General features: G+C 48.3%; 1 protein-coding gene across 3 annotated transcripts in view; it reads right to left on the reverse strand.

Moving 5' to 3' along the window:
* The window catches only part of SLX4 (SLX4 structure-specific endonuclease subunit), a 31,951-nt gene extending 11,779 nt beyond the window's left edge, over positions 1–20,172 (reverse strand). For 2 of the 3 annotated variants that reach the window (XM_039910957.1, XM_029057429.1), the window contains exons 1-9: positions 20,114–20,172; positions 15,227–15,941; positions 13,368–13,601; positions 11,867–12,056; positions 10,327–10,539; positions 4,444–4,646; positions 2,220–2,527; positions 1,298–1,532; positions 283–371 (exon numbers count right to left, since the gene is read on the reverse strand). In XM_039910957.1, the coding sequence (XP_039766891.1) occupies positions 283–371; positions 1,298–1,532; positions 2,220–2,527; positions 4,444–4,646; positions 10,327–10,539; positions 11,867–12,056; positions 13,368–13,601; positions 15,227–15,593 (1,839 nt within the window). In that variant the 5' untranslated portion in view covers positions 15,594–15,941; positions 20,114–20,172. The remainder of the gene's footprint in view (positions 1–282; positions 372–1,297; positions 1,533–2,219; positions 2,528–4,443; positions 4,647–10,326; positions 10,540–11,866; positions 12,057–13,367; positions 13,602–15,226; positions 15,942–20,113) is intronic. The other variant, XM_029057430.1, reaches the window with a different exon arrangement.
* Between the last annotated feature and the right edge of the window lie 1,004 nt (positions 20,173–21,176).

Here is a 21,176-nt window from a genome sequence, read left to right on the forward strand (position 1 = left end):
CCATAAATTTCACTGATTGACTCAGGCCACAGGCCCCCAAGGTGGTAATGACCAGAGTGAGCAAGCAGCAAAGTCCTCTCAGTCCCACTCAGGTAATTGAAGAGGCTAGAGCACTCAACTGGAATCATTTCTTAGCAGTATCAAGAGTCAGGTCAATGACCAAACAAAGCTGGAACCAATCATATGTCAACACCAATCACACGTGTAATTGTTAATATTCAAGGAACAAAACAGTCACGCTAAAATTAACAACACTTCAAAGACTGAGTCTCCTGTGCTTACTAAATCGCTGCTGCTCTCCTGATGCTGCTCCTCTCTGGGTGAGGCGACAAATCCAGTCAATGGGATGTCATCAGACATCACATCTTTCCCTTAGAGGAGGAAATGCAAATCAAAAGGAAAAAAAATCAATACCACGAATCCCAGGTACAGAAAAGCAAGCGAGTCAAGCGAGTCCTTTGAGGTGAGTTAATATTGGGACTAGAAAGCAAAGCTGGGTATAGGCTGAAATTCTATGCCAACTGAACCTGGTTAGGTCTGACCTAATTTTCAGGGCAGAAGTTTAGAGGGGATCTGCACATGCTCATTGATCACCTGAAACATTCTCAGCAGTCCATCCAGAGAGTTTGTGAAATTGTAGTGTGCTGAACATGAGAACTTTCCCATTATGCACATCCATGTTCCAAGTCCCAGAGATCCTGACAGTAGTCCAGAAGAGGCCCAATATGGGACAAGGACCTTCTTATCCAAGCCCAGAGCCACCAAAATTCTGGTTCACACCTTGTCCTGAGTCACGCTAAGGCCTACAGGCTGAGCCCTGGGCCTGTGCCGGCATCTGCCAGATGAACTTTGGGTATAATCATCACCAAGTAGAGGAGTTTTTACACATTTTGCCAAGATTTCTCTTCCTTTTCTCCCCTCCCACTGCATTGTTTTTGGAAGGTTGGAAGGTTAACAGTTTACTCAACATTTTTACTCCTTCCTCCTCCCCTTAACTAGAGAAGGAGTAAAACAAAATCTGCATCTGCCCTATGCCGACAGCCGGGCGGAATTCTGGGGGAATCCAATACTGTTCGATCCAAAGTTGACTGCAGCGGTACAAACAAGTAAACCTGAAAGTTGGACTGCTCTTGCTGTCACATGACTAGGTGTGACACAAGTCAAGATCCATGCGGTTTCAAGTTGTCTGTCCAAAGGGTCCGTCTCTGTGCTTTTTAACCCACCAGAGTCCGGGAAGAGGGCTTCTGGGAAAGGGGGAGGAGAGGTGAACTGAGCGGCAGAGAGAGTGAGGATTTACCTGAGGGTTCCCCAGAACAGACCCGGTCACCGGGAAGGTTCCACTGAGTGAGCGTCAGTCCCTCCCCTGCCAGATCCACTAGGTCCTGGAGAGCCTGATGATCCTGGCTGCAGGAAGACAACTGGCTTTTGGCAATAGGCTCTTCACACGTTTGGGATCCGAAGCCCTCCGAAGCGGCAGGAAGCTTGAGCTTGTCAGTCGCCACTGATGGCAAAGCGGGCTCCTTTTTAAGACTCTAAAAATAAATGCAAAAGGTGACGTTTGCTCCCCTTCTCCTCCCGGCTCTGCATGTACACTGGGGGTGGGGAAAAGATGATTAACCTTTTCCCCATGTAGGATGTCATACTTCAGCCTAGTGGAAAGAGGACGGGTCCGGGAGTCAGAGGGCCCGGGTTCTAGTCCCAACTCCACCACTTTCCTGCTGTGTAACCTTGGGTAAGTCACTTAATTTCTCTGTGCCTCAGTTTCCCCATCTACAAAACAGGGATTCAATATCTCTTCTCATTCCCCCATAGACTATGAGCCCCTTCTGGGACCAGGACGGTGTTCTATCTGCTTATAAGCCATGCTTAGTAAAGTGCTTGGCACCTAGAAAGTACTTAAATACCAATAATTATTATTGTGATGATGATGATGTCTCTCTACAGTTTAAAGTTAGTCCCCAACATATGTGTCTCTCACTCACACACCCCCAGTCACAAGAGTGAACTCATTACACAGTATACCCACACAATCCATTGAGAGGACGATCACCTCCGCTTTTCAGATGGTGGAAACTGAGGCTCAGGCAGCTAAAGTGGCTTGGGCGAGGTTATCCAGTCAATGAGAGTACTGGGAGAAGAAGTCCGGCCTCCTCGCCCTCAGTCCAAGGTATCCTACCCAATTCCCCCACCACGAATGCGGGCTTCCAGGAATCCCTCACCTTCAGGGGCTGCCAAGGAAGAATGGGAGGAACTAATCCTGCAGCATAAAAAGCCTCCAAGGCCCAGGCTCCGCTCAAAGCGCTGCCTTCCCAGAGATGCTTTCTTTGGGGCTGGGGCAGATACCAATCTGCTCTACCCATCTCTTCGTCCAAAATTCTGCTCTCGCGAAGTGGAGGAGTACTGGATAGCTCCACTTCCTCTGTGAACAACCCAGCGACACGATCCTCTATCTGTCTTAGGGTTGTTGCTGAGTCCTGAACTAACAGTGGAGGTGGAGGCCCCGGTTGTTTCTTACGACTTTTCTTTTCTAAAAGACAAATAAAAGAGTAGTGTGGATCAATAATGGGATTGGCCTTTGCTTCTGAAACTCGTCCAGCTGCATGTTCATCGAAAGAGAAAGGGACCTTGGTTTCGCTGACCCTCTCCTGGTACTCTCCTATCTTTCTGGCTGCTCCTTCTTGGTCTCTCTCTCCAGGCTCCTCCTCTGTCTCCCTAACAAGACCCCCCAATAAGTGTGGGGGTGCCCCAAGGCACAGCTCTGGGTCCCCTTCTATTCTCCATTTAGCCCACAAATGTTCTCACCACTTCGCCGACAACTCCCAAATCTCTCTCTCTCAAGCCCTGACCTCACTCCTTCTCTGCAGTTCACATTTCCTCCTGACTTCTGAGCACCTCTAATACTGTACAGAACATGGCTAAAACTGAATTTATCTGTACCAAACCCGCTCCTCCCCTTAAATTCCACTTCACTGTAGACGCCATCCTCCCTGTCTCACAAGCTTGCAAATTTGACATTATCCTGGACTCATCTCTCTTTTTTGACCCACATACTTAGTCACCAAATCTTATCAGTCTTAACCTCACAAACTCTCCATAATCTCTCCTTTTCTAGTCAAACAATGACCATGCTGGTCCAGGCACTTATCTCCTGACTTGATTTGTGCATCAGCATTCTTGGTTTTTTAAGGGTTTTTTTGGGTACTTGTTAAGGTGGGTCATTCTGGGATAGATGCGTCCGTGGAGTCGCTAGGGGTCGGACACGGCTCGACAGCATTAGACCATTCTGTACACGTCTTCCCACTCCTCAAAAATCTCCAACAGCATCTCTGCATCAGGCACGACCTCCTTTCCAGCTGCTTTAAGGCACTCCGTCGGCTCTCTCCTCTCTCACTACAAACCAAACTGCGCACTTCGCTCCTCTTATACCCATCCACTATTCGTCTCTCACTCTGTCGACCTCATGCTCATATCCTCCCACCTTCCTGGAACTCCCTCCCGCTTCACATCCAGCAAATGGCTCCTCTCCGTCTCCAAAGCCCTACTAAAATCATACCTCCTCCTGGAGGCCTCCTCTGATGAATCGCTCATCTCCCCACCCCACTCCCTTCCCTACTGCACCACTTGGGTACTTGAGTTCTTCTCCTCTAAGTATACTCTCCCCACCTCTTATGATCATGGCACTTGCGTACGTATCCTTATAGTCTGTAGCTTCCTCTACCTAAATATAGCGTGGCTTAGTGGAAAGAGCAGGGGTTTGGGAGTCAGAGGTTCTAATCCCAGCTCCGCCACTTGTCTGCTGTGAGACTTTGGGCAAGTCACTTAACTTCTCTGTGCCTCTATTACCTCATCAGTAAAATGGGGATTAAGACTGTGAGCCCCAAGTGGGACAACCTGATAACCTTATATCTATCCCAGTGCTTAGAACAGTGCTTGGCACATAGTAAGTGCTTAACAAATACCATTATAGAGAAGCAGCGTGGCTCAGTGGAAAGAGCACGGGCTTGGGAGTCAGAGGTTATGGGTTCAAATCCCGGCTCTGCCACTTGTCAGCTGTGTGACCGTGGGCAAGTCACTTCACTTCTCTGTGCCTCAGTTACCTCATCTGTAAAATGGGGATTAAGACTGTGAGCCTCATGTGGGACAACCTGATTACCCTGTATCTACCCCAGGGCTTAGAACAGTGCTCTGCACATAGTAAGCGCTTAACAAATATCAACATTATTATCATCATTATTTAATATCTGTGTTTCCTACTACACTGTAAGGTACTTGAGGGCAGCAATCATATCTGCTTTACTTTTCTGTACTCTCCCAAGAGCTTGTTAAAATGCTCTGTATAAACTAAGCACTCAATAAATACCCTTCACCGGCTGACTGAAAGGAATCAGGATCTGGCCTAAGAGCCACCAAATTCTCTTTGGGCACCAATTCATCAATACGTACCTGCCCCTGGCTTTATCTTGTCCGGAAGACCGCTTTCCATTTTAACATTCAGTACAGTCTTGGTTTCCTCCAGCAGTGACCGTGACATTACCATGGCTACCAACAGGTCCTCTGACATGACTTCAGTCTTGGATGTCTTTCGCCTCTTGTGGGGCTCTCTCTCCTTGGTGGACCCTTTCCGCTTTCCTCTGCCATCTGGATTTCTGAAGTTTAAAATTCAACCAAAGCGATGAATTGGCATTTTGTATCAACCTGCGTGTTCTCTGTCGTTAAGAGAGACTGAAAAAGGTTCTACGCGGCTGACCAGCTGCTCTCTTCTCACGTTTCTTCAGTGAAATAATGGAGAGGAATGTCAGGGGTGCACAGAATTACCCGACTGGTATTTTCCACACTCCTGTCTTACGTTGGCTGCTTCCAGAGGAATTTTCATTTATTCATAATAATAATAATGACAATAATAATGGTAATAACAACAACAGTATTTGCCAAGTGCTACACTAAACATGGGGCTCGCAGCTAAAGTAGGAGGGAAAATAGGTACTGAATCCATATTTTACAAATGAGGAAACCGAGGCACAAAGTTAAATGACTTGCCCAGGGTCACACAGTAGGAAAGTGGCGGAACTGGGATTAGAATCCAGGCCCTCCGAAGACCAGTCCTGTGCTCTTTCCGCTAGGCTGTGGGGTTTTTTGAGGAGTAGTAACAGCCCTGGTTTTTTTAATTGAGGGCTTATCCAGTAGAGTAGCCAGTTTAGGCATTTGAGAAGAGTCGAATAAAAAAGTGGCTTATTTCTTAATCACAAGGTGCTCCCTTCTCTTCCCTAAATGTCACTTTAAGCAACCTTATGGCTTGAAAGAGCAGGAGCTCTGACTCCCCATCAGGCTCTCAGTAACTGGAGCTTCCCAACTCCAACTTATTAGAGCTGTGCTGACATGCTTTTGGGCAATGGGGTTCCCCCCCCGCCCACCTCACAGGTAATAGAGAGGAGGATTTTCTGGAAGAAGGTACTTGGAGGACTTACTGCTGAAAGCAGGCTGCAAAAGTCTCTATGTTGTATAGTGATTTGCTTTTCAACACATTCGCACATTTCTTCTTCTCCCCACACCTGAGGATAAACCTCAAACCACAACATCTTCTTTGTGCGCAACGTGACAAAGGCACAAAGGGCCCTCTAGCAGGAGGGGACAACTATTTTTGGCTAGAAGGCCAAATTACGAGGTTTTGACGACTCACCAGGGCCACATAACCCAAACTTTCCCAGCTCGTTGACCCCAAAATTTTCCTCCCTTCCTTTCCCCACAACTCTCACACTACTGCCTACAGCATGGTCCGATGGACAGGCCATTGGCCTGGGAGTCAGAAGGACCTGGGTTCTAATTTCGGCTCTGCCACTTGACTGCTGTGTGACCTTGGACATGTCAATACACTTCTCTGCACCTCGGTTCCCTCATCTGTAAAATGGAATTTAAGACTGTGAGCCCCCGTGTGGGATTGGGACTATGTCCAACCTGATTTTCTTGTATCTACCCCAGCACTTAGAACAGTGCTTGACACATAATAAGCGCTTAATAAATGCCATCATTATTATTAAACTCACTTTATTCAACTGTGAAATGTGCTTAGAACCACAGAATCTCCCAACTGGGAGACACAAGATTAGGGATGTGGGGGGGAAGGGGAGGGGTGTCCTTTTCAGGAAAGACGCTTGCATCTTTACTCATTAGTACAGGGAGCTAGGGGGTAGGGGAGGGGTGACCTTTTCAGGAAAGAAGCTTTCACCTTTACCCATTAGCAGAGGGAGCTAATTTGAGGATGGAATGGCAAGAAGCAGGCCGGGTCCACCGCATCAAGATTCCAAAAATAGGAAGAATGGGAGTTGGAGGGAGAGGTTGATTCAGAGAGCCTTCTGAGAGAGAGAGAGATGTTCAAATGTTATCTCAACTAGTCTCTCTTGTTCCCTCTGGGCCAGAGCTCAATGATGCCGAGACCTAAATGCATCCACTCTAACCCTAATTACTAGGGGTAGCGGTAATAGGATTTATTCAGAGATCATGTTCCAGTGTGGGCATGAAATAAATTTCGGAATTAAATCTTACATCAGGCAGGAGTAAGGAGGAAAAATTGGATGTGGCAGTACTCTTCCGATTCCCAGTCTGCACAGAATCTACAAAGGGAATACTTTAAAAATCCATCAATCGATCGTATTTATTGAGTGCTCACCGTGTGCAGAGTCCTATACTAAGCGCTTGGGAGAGTACAATATAACAGACTTGGTAAACACCTGCCCTTGCCCATATGGACTTTACAGTCTAGAGGGGGAGTGTGGCTTAGTGGAAAAAGAATGGGCTTGGGAGTCAGAAGTCGTGGGTTCTAATCCTGGCTCTGCCACTTGTCAACTGTGTGACTTTGGGCAAGTCACGTCACTTCTCTGAGCCTCAGTTACCTGATTTGTAAAATGGGGATTAAGACTGTGAATCCCATGTGGTACAACCTGATTAACTTCTATCTCCCCCAGCACTGAGAACAGTGCTTGACACATAGTAAGCACTTAACAAATACCATCATTATTATTATTACATTAAAATAAACAACAGATACGTACATGAGTGCTATGGGGCTTAGCATAGGGTGACTAAAGGTACAATTCAAGTGCAAGGGCAATACAGAAGGGAGAGGGAGTAAGGGAAATGAGGCCTCAGTCAAGGAAGACTTCTTAAAGAAATGTGATTTTTAACAAGGCTTGGAGGGTAGGGAGTGCGACTGTCTGTCGCATACAGGTACACGGAGCCTTCAGAGAAGAACGAAAGGATTTAACTGAATAGAGAAGTGTTCAGGTGAACTGCAGGCGGGAAGTGCACATCGGCCCAGGGAGAAGACGGCAGAGCCCTCAGTGGGCCAGGCTCAGCTCGTAAATCCCTGAAACCTTGACTCAGAGAGCCTTATTCGGGCCGGAAGATTGTGGCAAAGTGGCTAAGCTACTGGAAGTCAACACAGTCTAAACCAGAAATTGTTAACCATTCCTTTCTGGAGGGATACCAGGTAGGCACGCACATCTGTCCTAGAGTCTATGGAGACCTTAACCCCCAGGAGTCCATGGGACGATGGGACCGATGCTGCTGCGTCCCCGGAGAAAATGAAGTCACTTCTGGTTTGGCCCTGCTTGTTCGGCTCCAGCCTCTTACCCTGGAGTATTTCCAAGCCAGAAATGGGCAGGTTTCCTTTCCCTCTTTCCTCAGGCACTAAAGCTAGCGTAGGTGACCCAAGCTCTTTGCCGAGAAGGAAAGAGAATGGTAGAGTCCAGCTGTGGGTGGGATTACTAGCTTGTGAACTCCTTCAGGGCAGGAATCGTGTCTACTCACTCTCCTGTACTCTTCTAAGTGCTTAGCACAGTGCTCTGCACACAAGAAGTGATCAGTTAATACCACTGACTGATTACCGGGCCATGCATCGATCTTATCAGTAGCTCACGGGAAGAATACTGGCTGTTGGTGATTTCTTGAGGAGGGCAGAGAAAGCAGACTGCTGACCCGACAGAATTCCGGGAAAGGTGCTGATTGGCAAGGACTTGGAATTCATGGGATCTGAGGCTGCCGTGGCCTGCTGCTTACCCACTTAAGTACAAATGATTCTGCCGGGTAGATCCTAGGTAGATCCAAAGGATCACTCCACTGTATGTAATTACTATGGAACCTTCTTCTCTAGAAGTCTTCAGAAATACGTAAGATTCTTATTTGCCTGAGATGATTTAAGTGAGGAGGGTGAGTGAAAGCAGGGGGATGGGCTAGATGACCTATAGCCCAATAACTTCTGGAGAACAGATTAATGACGGCACAATGACTTCGGACCAATTAGGCTGCCTGACCCACCCGACCCCAGATGTTAATGCTGATTTTTTCCATAGATATTGCAGGTCGGGAATCCTATTGGGCACCTTTTGCCATTTCCTACACGCGATGGTCTTCCTAGCAAAGAATCCCGGGAGCAAAATGAGTCTTGGAACCTGAGCTTCCTTCATCCCATCCCTAGGTCAGTACTGAGACCCTGTATGAAAATGGTTGTGGGGGCTGGTGAAAGAAGGGAGAGAGAAAACACACTGTCTCGCGTTTGTCTTCCCAGGTTACAGAAATAAAATGGATCTCTAACTGTCGCTGTGGTCTTTCACCAATTCAAAGTGTCTTGAACACATGCAAATTTTCTGAAGGGCTGTGCAGAGGCCCGTGGCTAGACTTTGAACCTGCTATGGCTTTTAACCACATCTACAATAACTGAGTGATGGACAATTTACCTAGTATTAATAGATATGAAAAGTGGACTATTAATACCGGGAAAGAAACTGTAGAGCTCAATAAAGGAAATAGAGCTCAATAAAGGAAACTGAGGAGGTCAGGAAAATGAAACCAGTTGGGCCACAATGTGGGTTTCTCTGACCCAGTATGGAGAGGTCGCTACTGAAGAATTAGGGAAGGTTTTTCTGATGATGCCTGTCTGTCTGGATATAACATGAGGGGGTGTGGGAAGAAGTGATGCTGCACAAGTAGCCATCATTGGCCTTACTACAACGGAAGTTTTCCTTATAGCAGGCTTGACCAGGAGCCCAAGTGTTGGGTTGGAGGAGATCTGACTGAGATAATGATGGGATTTGTTAAGCGCTTACTCTGCATCAAGCACTGTCCTAAGCGCTGGGGAAGGTACAAGTTAATTGGGTTGGACACAGTACTGACTGTTCATACTATCATACTGGGGCTGAAAATAGTGGATTGGAGACACTACAGGTTAGGAGCATTGGGAGAGGTTTTCCGGTCCACTTCCCCCCTGCCTCTAGAAGGGATACACCTCAAATTTTGCAGATAGCTGGACATCCACTCTTACTTAAGGAAGCCTTTGGAAAAGGAAATTCCATATTTTGCCCACAGTACACGCTCAATAATTATCACTGACTGACTGAATGATTTGCCCTTGGTCAACCACTCCGCTGTTTGACTAACTAACCCCAGTTAAACTAACTAAACCTAGCTAGTACAATTCAACTGTATTTACTGAGTGTTTACTGTGTGCAGAACACTGTACTAAGTGCTTGGGAGAGTATGCTATAACAATAAACAGACACATTCCCTGCCCACAACGAGCTTACAGCCTAGAGGTGGAAGAAAGACATTAATATCAATAAATAAAAATTACAGATATGTACGTAAGTGCTGTGGGGCTGGGTGTGAGCCTATTCTTGGTAGGGACTGCCTCTATTTGTTGCCAAATTGTGCTTAGTACAGTGCTCTGCACACAGTAAGTGCTAGATAAATACGAATGAATAAATGAGTGAACGAATAAAGGAAGCAAGTCAGGGTGACGCAGAAGGGAATGGGAGGAGAAGAAAGGAGGACTTAGGGAAGGCCTCTTGGAGGAGATGTGACTTCAACAAGGCTCTGAAGTGGGGAGAATCACTGTCAGTCGGATTTGAGGAGGGAGGGCACTCCAGGCCAGAGGCAGAATGTGAGCGAGGGGTTGGCGGCAAAATAGACATGATCAAGGTACAGTGAGAAGGCTGGCATTAGAGAAGCAAAATGTGTGGGCTGGGTTGTAGAAGGACAGAAGCAAGTTGAGGTAGGAGGAGGTAAGGTGACTGGGTGCTTTAAAGCCTATGGTGAGGAATTTTTGTTTAATGCAGAGGGGGATAGGCAACCACTTGAGTTTCTTGAGGAAAATCAAAGTCACCCAGAATCATTTTTTCCCCCACCAGAACATCCCGAAGGAGTTTCAGGCTACTTAACTCTTTAGAGTCAGCTGGGACAACTTATTCCAGCCAACTGCACCTCTTCAAAGGCTTACTCGGGGAAAATCTACAGCTTCAGCCGACGATGGCAGCTTCCTCCCTCCTCGTGTCTTACCTCAAGGCTGCCGGGCAGCTTTCGGATTCCAAGGCCTGCAGTCGGACGGCCTGGAGGAGGACTTGCGGGGGAACCTCCATCTTGACTGCACAACGCTTCATGTGGTTGGTCCGGCTCTTGAAGGATCCAAACAGCTTGCCGCAGATTGGGCAGTCGGGGACCTGCGGAGAGCTAGAAGTGGCCTCCGGGGACTTTTCTGCGTCATCCAGACACCTGTATGAGAAAAACAAAACCCATGTGTCGGGAGTAACCGCAGGAACAAGGATGGCTTATTTAGCGAGGAGGAGGAGACTGGGAAAGAGAAAAGTCGGGGCAGCGTTTTCCCAAGACGAAAGCCTCAACTGATAAGAGGTTTTACCCAAGTAACATAGAACTGTCCTCCCTACAAGACATCGCACCTGATTTGGTAGTTATGTAATATGCTACCCACTAGTCTTGGGTATCTAAAAACAGGGCCCACTAAGTGGGAAACCAGTAACCCCAGCCAAAGCAGGGGAGCTCCTGTCTCATTAGCTGCCCCAATCCTTGAAAAGCAATATGATCTAGTGGAAACTGCCTCGATCTGACAGTCAGAGAATCTGGGTTCTAGTCCCAGGTCTGTCACAGGACTGCTGGGTGACCTTGGGCAAATCACTTAACCTCTCTGGGCCTCTTGTTACCTCATCCGCTCCACAGAAACGTTTTGAGGAACAAAACAATATGAAAAGACTGAAAAAATCCAAAGTAATAATAATAATAATAATGGCATTCGTTAAGTACTTAATACGTGCCAGGCAGAGTACTCAGCGCCTGGGTGGATGCAAGCAAATCGAACTGTACACACAGGCCCTGTCCCACTTACAGTCTCAATCCCCATTTTACAGATGAGGTAACCGAGAACCAGAGAAGTGAAGTGACTTACCCAAGGTCACAGAGCAGGCAAGTGGCAGAGCCTGGATAAGAACCCATGACCTTCTGACGCCCAGGCCCGTGTTCTATCCATTATGCCATGTATGTGTTTCAGTTACGTCTTTGCATATGCTGCAGCTCATCTGCGGCAGCAGCAAGTCTCTGGTTTTGCCCAGACCACAAGGTTCGAAGCAGATCCAGTCCCGGAAAATAATGGAGAGCTTCCAGCCGGAGACATGGTCCAGCTTCTGCCCAGAACTCGGTAGCCTAGGGCAACCCGAGGCCACAACTGTCACTCAAGGATCCCTCTGGGCCTGTTTACTAGGACTCAGAAATCTACTCTCCACCCCTCCTCAGGTATGGGGAGGAGAAAAAAAGGGGAAAGAAAAAAATAAAACAAGCAGTAAGTCAATGTTTACCGAGCGCTTACTGTGCACATATCACTGTACTAAGTGCCCTGGACACAGTACTGGGGGGAATCGGTCAGGGTCAGACGGGCCCCAAATGTTTACTGGGTAAGTCCCTCCTGTTACCGGCTTTCAGCATTTCCATATAAAAATCTCAGAAGCCGAACTAGCATGCTAGTGCAATATCAAACACCGTGAAAGGCCGGCGATGGCAGGTGAGAGAGGGGAGCTTACCATGAGCCTACCTGTTCACATGCTGCTCCCTCCGCGTGGCATTCATAGCAGAGAGATCCTTCTGGCAGATCTGACAGAAAAACAGGCCCTTCTGCTCCAGGCTGTCTGCATTCTCCGAAGATCTTTCCCGTCCAAACTCTTGCTGCAGAGCCAAAGCCAGAGCGGCATCGCTCTCCATGGTAGAGAGTCCGGGTCCTTTCTCTGGGAGGAAAACCAACGAATCCTTCTTAGGAGGGGGAGACTAGGGACACCAAGATCACGTGTGCTTCTGCCAAAACCGGGAAAGGTCAAGGGCGCTTAGGGAGAGAACTGGAGCCCAAAGAGCTATCAGCTCCTTCTTGAAGTTTGTCTGTCCAAACCTACACTAGGGAAAAACATTGAGCTCCTTGTGGACAGGGAATGTCTCTACCAGCTCTAGTGTACTGCACTCTCCCAAGCGTACAATGCTCTGCTCCCAGTAAGCGCTCAAACAGCACCTTCGATTGACTGACGGTTCCAAGTACAAGCTTCTTCCTGGCCTTCCCTATCGTCATGATACTGTCAAATTTGAAAGGGCAGGACTTACCTCCACTTGAACTTCTTGAGTCTAGAAGCCCTCAGCACTTCTTTATTGTGTTTAAAATCTGGGGGACACGTAGGTCACTGTGGAGTGACACCACGAGCCCAAAAGGTCCACACCCATTTGGGAGCCCAGAACAAGGACCAGATTCTCCTCAACTCCTAATTTTGGCTGCTTGGGCCAGAGTAACCGGAGGGTTTGAACTCACCGGATCGACTCAGTGGAAGAGGTGGATTTTATCAGATGAGCAAGTGGGCAAGAGTATTCCAGGTGTTAAGGAAAATGTCATATGCAATGGCCAGAAGGGGATACAAAGGCCAAAACCAGGGAAGCAGCATGCCCTAGTGGAAAGAGCACAGGCCTGCTAGTCGGAGGAGCTGGGTTCTAATACCGGCTCCGACACGTCCACCGTGTGACTTTGGGCAAGTCGCTTAACTTCTCTGTGCCTCAGTTACTTCATCTGTAAAATGGGGATTACGACTGTGAGCCCTGCTTGGGACGGGGACTGTTTCCAACTTGATTATCCTGTACCAACCCCAGCACTTAGTACAGCGCCTGCCATCGTCAGCGCTTAACTACCATTTGGGGGAAGAAAAAAAAAAAGAACAGGGAAAAGTAGACAGGCTTGCCTGGCTGGAGATGAGACTATGGACAGGAGTATTGGGAGATGAGGGCACTTGGAAATGGGGGAGCCGGTAGATTGATGGTCTAAAATCTGAGCACAGGAGGTTTCACTTGAGAGCAGCAATTGGCGGTCACTGTAGGCTTCAGGGCAGAGAAAGGACATGAACCGAGAGCTTGATAAGACCAGGACATCCGAGATGAGAAGGCTGTAGGTGCCCAAGGGCGTTAAAGAATGCTCACCACTCAAAGCTGGCTAACAGCCAATCCCAGGAATCCCATCTCTGCTCCACCCTGACCCCTTTGAAGAAAGATCAATCGCAAGAACATACCATTTTCCAAGGGATCTTCTTGGCCAACGTCTGGGAGGTGGGCTTCAAATACAGCCTCCGCAGCAGAGTGATCTCCAGGGGTGTGTTTCAGCCGCTCTGGATCTGCTCTCTTAAAGCGCTGCATTCTCTGCAGGACCAGCTCTGCTGCTCGGGGTCGGATGGTAGCTGGTTGTGGTGGAACCACCACAGCCGAACAGGTGGCTGCTTCCTGGGCATGGCCATTTACTGTAGCCACTGTTAGAAGGGAATAAAAAAATAAAAATTCTACAGCATCCATTCTTGAAGTGGAGAGGGAGGCGGGTGGAGGGAAAGATAGACTAGGCTACCTGAAGGAGTTTAAATAAGACTTTCATACTTGTGCGTAATTGGAGATAGCATCACCACCATTATTAATAAAAGTCCAAATTTTTCTCTTTTCTTCTAATGGGTTCCAAAGATCATAAAAACAGATTGATGGACTCAATTCTCCTGAAGCATAAGTCCTAGCCCTCCCCACCGACACACCAGAGTGTAGGGACTATCTCTGCTGTCATCTCGGTGCCCCAGTTACCCCATCTGTAAAATGGGGATTAAAACTGTGAGCCCCACGTGGGACAACCTGGATTCCCTTGTGTCTACCCCAGCGCTTAGAACAGTGCTCGGCACATAGTAAGCGCTTAATAAATACCAACATTATTATTATTATTATGGAGCTTCCAGTCTTCAGGAGGAGAATATAGGGATGAATGTCCAGTGGGGGGACGGTGTTGAGCCCACGGTCAGTCCACCAGCGTGGGAAAGCCCGGATCGATCCCATTAGTTCCCAGGTCAGGCCAGTCTGGCTGGAGGCAACATCTTACCAGCAGAGTATAAGGAGTGGAATTGCCACTTGGCCCCCGGGACATGCCAGTCACAGGGCCCAGTGTTTCAGGCTACAGTAGAAATGGAAGTGGTGAGGCTACAGTTGCTGGCCACCAGAAGGCAACGGGAACCAACTGGAAGTGGGGCTGGACACGGTGAAATGATTTTTGTCAGCAGAACAGTCATTCCAAGACCTTTTTCTGTCCCCGGAGCCAAAGTCAGGCCCCTTCTGGTTTACTTAAGACCCTGCTCTCACCCCTCTCCCAGGATAAATCCTCAAGTTTCTAAATGTTCCCTAGTCTTGAGGCGTACTCAGCACACTTTCCGGGTCAGGTGGAATTAGACATATAATAATAAAATAATTATTATGGCATTTGTTAAGTGCCTATTCATTCATTCAATAGTCTTTATTGAGTGCTTACTATGTGCAGAGCACTGTACAATGTACAACATAGATGTACAATTTGTACAATTTACAATTTGTACAATTTACAATGTACAATTTGGCAACATAGAATTAGACCTAACATAGAATTTGACATATAATAAAATAATAATTACGGTATTTAAGTGCTTATTCATTCATTCATTCAATAGTATTTACTGAGTGTTTACTATGTGCAGAGCACTGTTCTAAGCACTGGGGTAGATACAAGGTAATCAGATTGTCCAACGTGGGGCTCACATTTTTTAATCCCCATTTTTATAGATGAGGTAACTGAGGCACAGAGAAGTTAAGTAACTTGCCCAAGGTCTCACAGCAGACAAGTGGCAGAGCCGGAATTAGAACCCATGACCTCTGAGTTCCAAGTCCGTGCTCTTCCCACTGAGCCACACCGCTTCTCTACAGAGGAGCAGTCATTTCCCTCATCTCATGTAACAGGCCTCTACATAGATAGAGCCAAAATTAACACCTGTAGAGAGCCATAAAAAACCCAAGTAGAGCCTAACTTGAAGCGCTGGCAGTGTCGGATTCTGTCATCTCAAAAATTTTGAGAACAAGGGCCCAATCTGCTTACCTGTCAAGTTGTCTTGTTTGCTACCCTGTGCCCCCAACTCTCTCTGAGCAGTAGACGGTGCATCTCCCTTTCCATCGGGAACAGGAGTGCTTTCGCTTGCGTGGGAAGTGGCTTCCTTTGGCTCTCCGTTCCCCAGGGCCTGGTCTCCCTTGCTCGGATTCTGCTGGAAGGCAACCGGCTTCCCTCTGGAGTCTTTGCCGCTTCCATTCTTAACAGCGACTTTGGTCCTTCTCAGTCGGCTTTTTGGTTGGACACCGCTTTTTTCTTTTTGAGTCCTTGTCCCTCCCTCCCCTTCTTTGGCCTCCTTCTTTCTCACCCTTGGAAGGTTGGACCAGAGCTCTTTAAAATCGTCATCCGACTCCTCCATCAGCCAGCGAGTCTTAATGAGGTCTGGTTTCCAGGGAGCCGGAAGTGGAGGCTTAAATGAGAAAGTGAACTCCGATTCAATGCTTCCAAGACTTGCTGTCTGTCCCCTTGGACGTTTGAAAGCGTGCACACCTGTCTTTCACCATCGGCTAGAGACTCACAAACGGTTTATCAGCCTCGATCTTCAATTGAGGCACCAAGTTAAAAAATCTTCCTTTAAAGTTCACGTTTCAAAGAATTCCTGCTCTTAGATCATTCTGAAGAATAATAAATACATACCCTAGGTTTAAATGCTGCTTCAGGGCCTTCATGGTGTGAAAGAAGTCTCCAGAACACAGCTTTTTAGTACCTGAGGTAAACAAGAAAAATCCACTTTACATAATTTTACATGCCTTCAGCGGTTTCATGTTATACCCCTCCTTCTTAATAATGTTGACACAATTTGGCCAAACAGGGCAGGTAGCATTGCCAAAGCAAAGAAATGATTTTTATAGAGAAGCAGCGTGGTTCAGTGGAAAAGAGCCTGGGCTTGGGAGTCAGAGGTCATGGGTTCTAATCCCGGCTCCGCCGCTTGTGAGCTGTGTGACTTTGGGCAAGTCATTTAACTTCTCTATGCCTCAGTTACCTCATCTGTAAAATGGGTATTAAGACTGTGAGCCCCACGAGGGACAACCTGATCACCTTGTATTCCCCCCAGCGCTTAGAACAGTGCTTTGCACATAGTAAGCGCTTAACAAATACCATCATCATCAGGAAGAGAGTAGATCCCCACTTGGCCTTAAGGTGCCCCAGGGCACTCAGGAATATGTTCTCTTTCCAGAATTTTGTGCAACAGAACAGTTACCTTTGGCTTCTGAATCAGAATCGTAACTACAGATACACAAAGAATAAGGTATTACTGCATCAGGATCCTTTCTGATCTCCCATCTCACCGCTTCAGTCTGTACTTCACTCTGCCGCCCGGACTATCTTTTTACAGAAATGCCCTGGGCATGTCACTCCGCTCCTCAAAAATCTCCAGTGGTTGCCTATCGACCTTCGTATGAAGCAAAAACTCCTCACTATTGGTTTCAAACCTCTCCATCACATTGCCCCCTCCGATCTCACCTCCCTTCCATCCTTCTCCAGCCCAGCCTGCACACTCCGCACCTCCGCCGCCGCTCACCTCCTCACTGTGCCTCACTGCCGCCTGTCCCGCCGTCAACCCCTGGCCCACGTCCTCCCGCTGTCCTGGAATGCCCTCCCTCCTCGCCTCCGCCAAACTAGCACACTTTCCCCCTTCAAAACCCTACTGAGAGATCACCTCCTCCAGGAGGCCTTCCCAGACTGAACCTCCCTTTTCCTCTGCTCCTCCTCCCCTCCCTATCAACCCTACTCCCTCCCTCTGCTTTACCCCCTTCCCGGCCCCACAACACTTGTGTGTATATTTGTACATATTCATTATTCTATTTATCTTATTAATGATGTATATATATTTATAATTCTATTTACCTATTTTGATGCTATTGATGCCTGTCTACTTGTTTTGTTTTGTTGTCTGTCTCCCCCTTCTAGACTGTGAGCCGGTTGCTGGGAAGGGATTGTCTCTATCTGTTGCCGAACTGTACTTTACAAGCGCTTAGTAAAGTGCTCTGCACATAGCTAGCGCTCAACAAATTCAATTGCATGAATGAATGAATTTTAGTGAATGGGCTTAAATCAAAGCCAGAAAGTTCTGGCAAGGAATAAAAGTCTGGATATCTTTGAAAATCCAATTAAAAAATCTGTGTTAAGTGGTTCAGTTGTAGTCTTGCGTAGAGACAGTGAGTGTATCTACAATGGCCCTCAAAAAAAATTGATTTGCCTTTGGTTAATGAAGCAGAAACCACAATTTTAATGCAGTTCATAAAATGAATCATATTCAAACCAACTTGGTTTAGCAATAAATTTACAATATCAATCTTTCTAAAGGTTTATATTCCATCCATTTTCCCTGCGCTTTAGAAAGTACTTCATCCCCTCCGATTACGCTAATTCGAGAAGAATAAGCATTGGTTAACAGCATAGAGATCGGCCTAAGATTCTTCCACAGTTTTTATTTGAAAAGTTGTGTGATCTTGGGCGAGTCACTTCTCTGGCTCAGTCTTCTCTACTGTAAAGTGGAGATTCAATACCTCTTCTCCCTCCTAAACTGTGAGCATCTCTGACCAGCCTGATTAACTTGTATCTACCCCAGTGCTTAAAACAGTGCTTGACACATATTAAGTGCTTAACAAATACCATATTATCTTAAAACAGTGTCTGACACATAGTAAGCGCTTAAATACCACATCTGAAAACAGTGCTGGTCACCTAGTAATCATTTATCATATACCACAATAGCTTTAAACAGTTCTTGACACACAGTAGCCATTTAAGATATACTACAGTAGCTTTAAACAATGCCTGACATATAGTAAACGCTTAACTAAAACCATACTTAGACTGTGAGTCCCATGTGGGATGGGGACTGTGTCCAACCTGTTTATCTTGCATCCACCCCAGCGCTTGGCACAAAGTAAGAGCCTAACCAGTACCACTGAAAACAACCAAAGTAAATGAAATACTAGGGACAGTCTTAAAAATCTCTGTGAGACTCACGGGACAGAATTCTTCCCTTCCCATCCAGGGGCCGAAGAACAGATCTGCACACCGGCCTCCCATTTCGGCAGTTCAAGTTAAAAGCATACATTTGAATTTATAACATATAATAATAATGTTGGTATTTGCTAAGCGCTTACTATGTGCCGAGCACTGTTCTAAGCGCTGGGGGAAGATACAGGGTCATCAGGTTGGCCCCCGTGAGGTTCACAGTCTTAATCCCCATTTTCCAGATGAGGGAACTGAGGCCCAGAGAAGTGAAGTGACTTGCCCACAGTCACCCAGCTGACAAGTGGCAGAGCTGGGGTTCGAACCCATGACCTCTGACTCCCAAGCCTGGACTCCTGCCACCGAGCCCATTTACCAGATGAGGGGACTGAGGCACAAAGAATAATAATGGTATTAATGCTGGTATTTGTTAAGCGCTTACTATGTGCAGAGCACTGTTCTAAGCGCTGAGGTAGATACAGGGTAATCAGGTTGTCCCACATGAGACTCACAGGCTTCATCCCCATTTTACAGATGAGGTCACTGAGGCACCGAGAACAATAATAATAATGTTGGTATTTGTGAAGCGCTTACTTAATGTTGGTATTTGTTAAGCGCTTACTATGTGCAGAGCACTGTTCTAAGCGCTGGGGTAAACACAGGGGAATCAGGTTGTCCCACGTGGGGCTCACAGTCTTAATCCCCATTTTACAGATGAGGGAACTGAGGCACAGAGAAGTTAAGTGACTTGCCCACAGTCACACAGCTGACAAGTGGCAGAGCTGGGATTCGAACTCATGAGCCCTGACTCCAAAGCCCGTGCTCTTTCCACTGCACCACGCTGCTTCTCTATTTGCCATACCTGTTCTAAGCTCTGGGGTAGACGCAGGGTAATCAGGTGGTCCCACGTGAGGCTCACAGTCTTCCTCCCCATTTTACAGATGAGGTAATTGAGGCCCAGAGAAGTGAAGTGACTGGCCCACAGTCACCCAGCTGACAGAGGGCAGAGGTGGGATTCGATCTCCCCCGATTAGACCGTAAGCCCGTCAAACGGCAGGGACTGTCTCTATCTGTTGCCGACTTGTTCATCCCAAGCGCTTAGTCCAGTGCTCTGCACATAGTAAGCGCTCAATAAATACTACTGAATGAATGAATGAACCCCTGACCTCTGACTGCCAAGCCCGGGCTCTTGCCACTGAGCCCCGCTGCTTCTCTACAGGGTCATCGGGTTGTCCCACATGGAAAATGGGGATGAAGCCTGTGAGCCTCCCGTGGGACAACCTGCTGACCCTGGATCTCCCCCAGCGCTTAGGGCAGCGCTCTGCACAGAGTAAGCGCTTAACCCAGACCAACATTATTCCCTCCCCCCGCCCTGAGAACAGCGCTCTGCCCAGAGTAAGCGCTTAGCAAATACAGCGTGGCTCAGTGGAAAGAGCACGGGCTTTGGAGTCGGAGGTCATGGGTTCGAATCCCGGCTCTGCCACTTGTCGGCTGTGTGACTGTGGGCCAGTCACTTCACTTCTCTGGGCCTCAGTTCCCTCATCTGGAAAATGGGGATGAAGACTGTGAGCCCCACGTGGGACAACCTGATTCCCCAGTGTCTGCCCCAGCGCTCAGAACAGTGCTCTGCACATTGTAAGCGCTTAACAAATACCAACATTATTATTATTAAATACCACCATGATGATCCCACTAAATGCGGGCGAATGACTGTCCTTCCCAAGGACAGTCCCATCAACCAGTGGGGTTGATGGATGATTGATAAAATGGTATTTAAGCGCTTACTCTGGGCAAAGCACTGTTCTAAGCGCTGGGGCTTTTAGGCGGGCCCCCAGGGCCCCTGCTCTCCTGCCCCCGGCGAGCTGAGCGTCTAGCGGAGGGTGGGCCCCGCGGGCGCCCTGAAGGACCTCTTACCTTGGCGCCCTCCCCCGCCCGGGCCGCTCGACATCTCCCTCAGGGCGGCCCAACGGCCCGCCGCGCGCCGGCCCCCCCCCCCCCCCCGCTAACTGACAGCCGGCGCGGCCAATCAGCGCCCGGGGAGCCCGCCCACAGACCAATCAGAAGGCCGGATCCCGCCGGCCGGGCTGGGCCTCGCGCTTCGCCTTTAGGCGCCAAGCTGAGGCGAAGGAGGGGGGGGATGATGGCGGACGGCCTGGGGTCCCCTTTTCTCCGACCCGGAGGCCTCAGTCTAAAGCCCCGACGCTTGTGGAGCGTCCTCCGGGGCCCCCCGCCACGGAAGAGCGGATTCGGGCTGGGCTTGAGGGCAGACGGGGGGGGCGGGGAGGAAGGGCAAAGGCGCGCCGGAAGTGGCTGCGGGAGGGAAGGAGTCAACTTCCGGTCCCGCCGCCATCACCGTCAGCCGCCATTGGGCGGGCGCTGAGGAAAAGATCCCGCTACGCGGCGCCGGGCCCCTCCCATTCTGTACGAGGGCTTGGGATGAGAATAATGTTGCTGTTTGTTAAGCGCTTACTAGGTGCAAAGCACTGTTCTAAGCGCTGGGGGACATCCAGGGTAATCAGGTTGTCCCACGGGAGGCTCCCAGGCTTCAACCCCATTTTACAGATGAGGGGACTGAGGCACCGAGAAGAAGAATAATAATACCGGGTCAGCAGGTTGTCCCAAGTGAGGCGCACAGTTCAGCCCCATTTTACAGATGAGGGGACGGAGGAACAGAGAATAATAATAATGTTGGTATTTGTTAAGCGCTTACTCTGTGCAGAGCACTGTTCTAAGCGCTGGGGGAGGCACAGGGTCATCAGGTGGTTCCCCGTGAGGCTCATAGGCTTCATCCCCATTTTACAGATGAGGGGACTGAGGCACAGAGAATAATAATGTTGGTATTTGTTAAGCGCTTACTATGTGCCGAGCACTGTTCTAAGCGCTGGGGGAGGCACAGGGTCAGGTTGTCCCACAGGAAGCTCACAGTTAAGCCCCATTTTACAGATGAGGGGACTGAGCCACAGAGAATAATAATAAT

This window comes from Ornithorhynchus anatinus, chromosome 2 (assembly GCF_004115215.2).
Source record: "Ornithorhynchus anatinus isolate Pmale09 chromosome 2, mOrnAna1.pri.v4, whole genome shotgun sequence".
Classification (NCBI taxonomy): Eukaryota; Metazoa; Chordata; class Mammalia; order Monotremata; family Ornithorhynchidae; genus Ornithorhynchus; species Ornithorhynchus anatinus.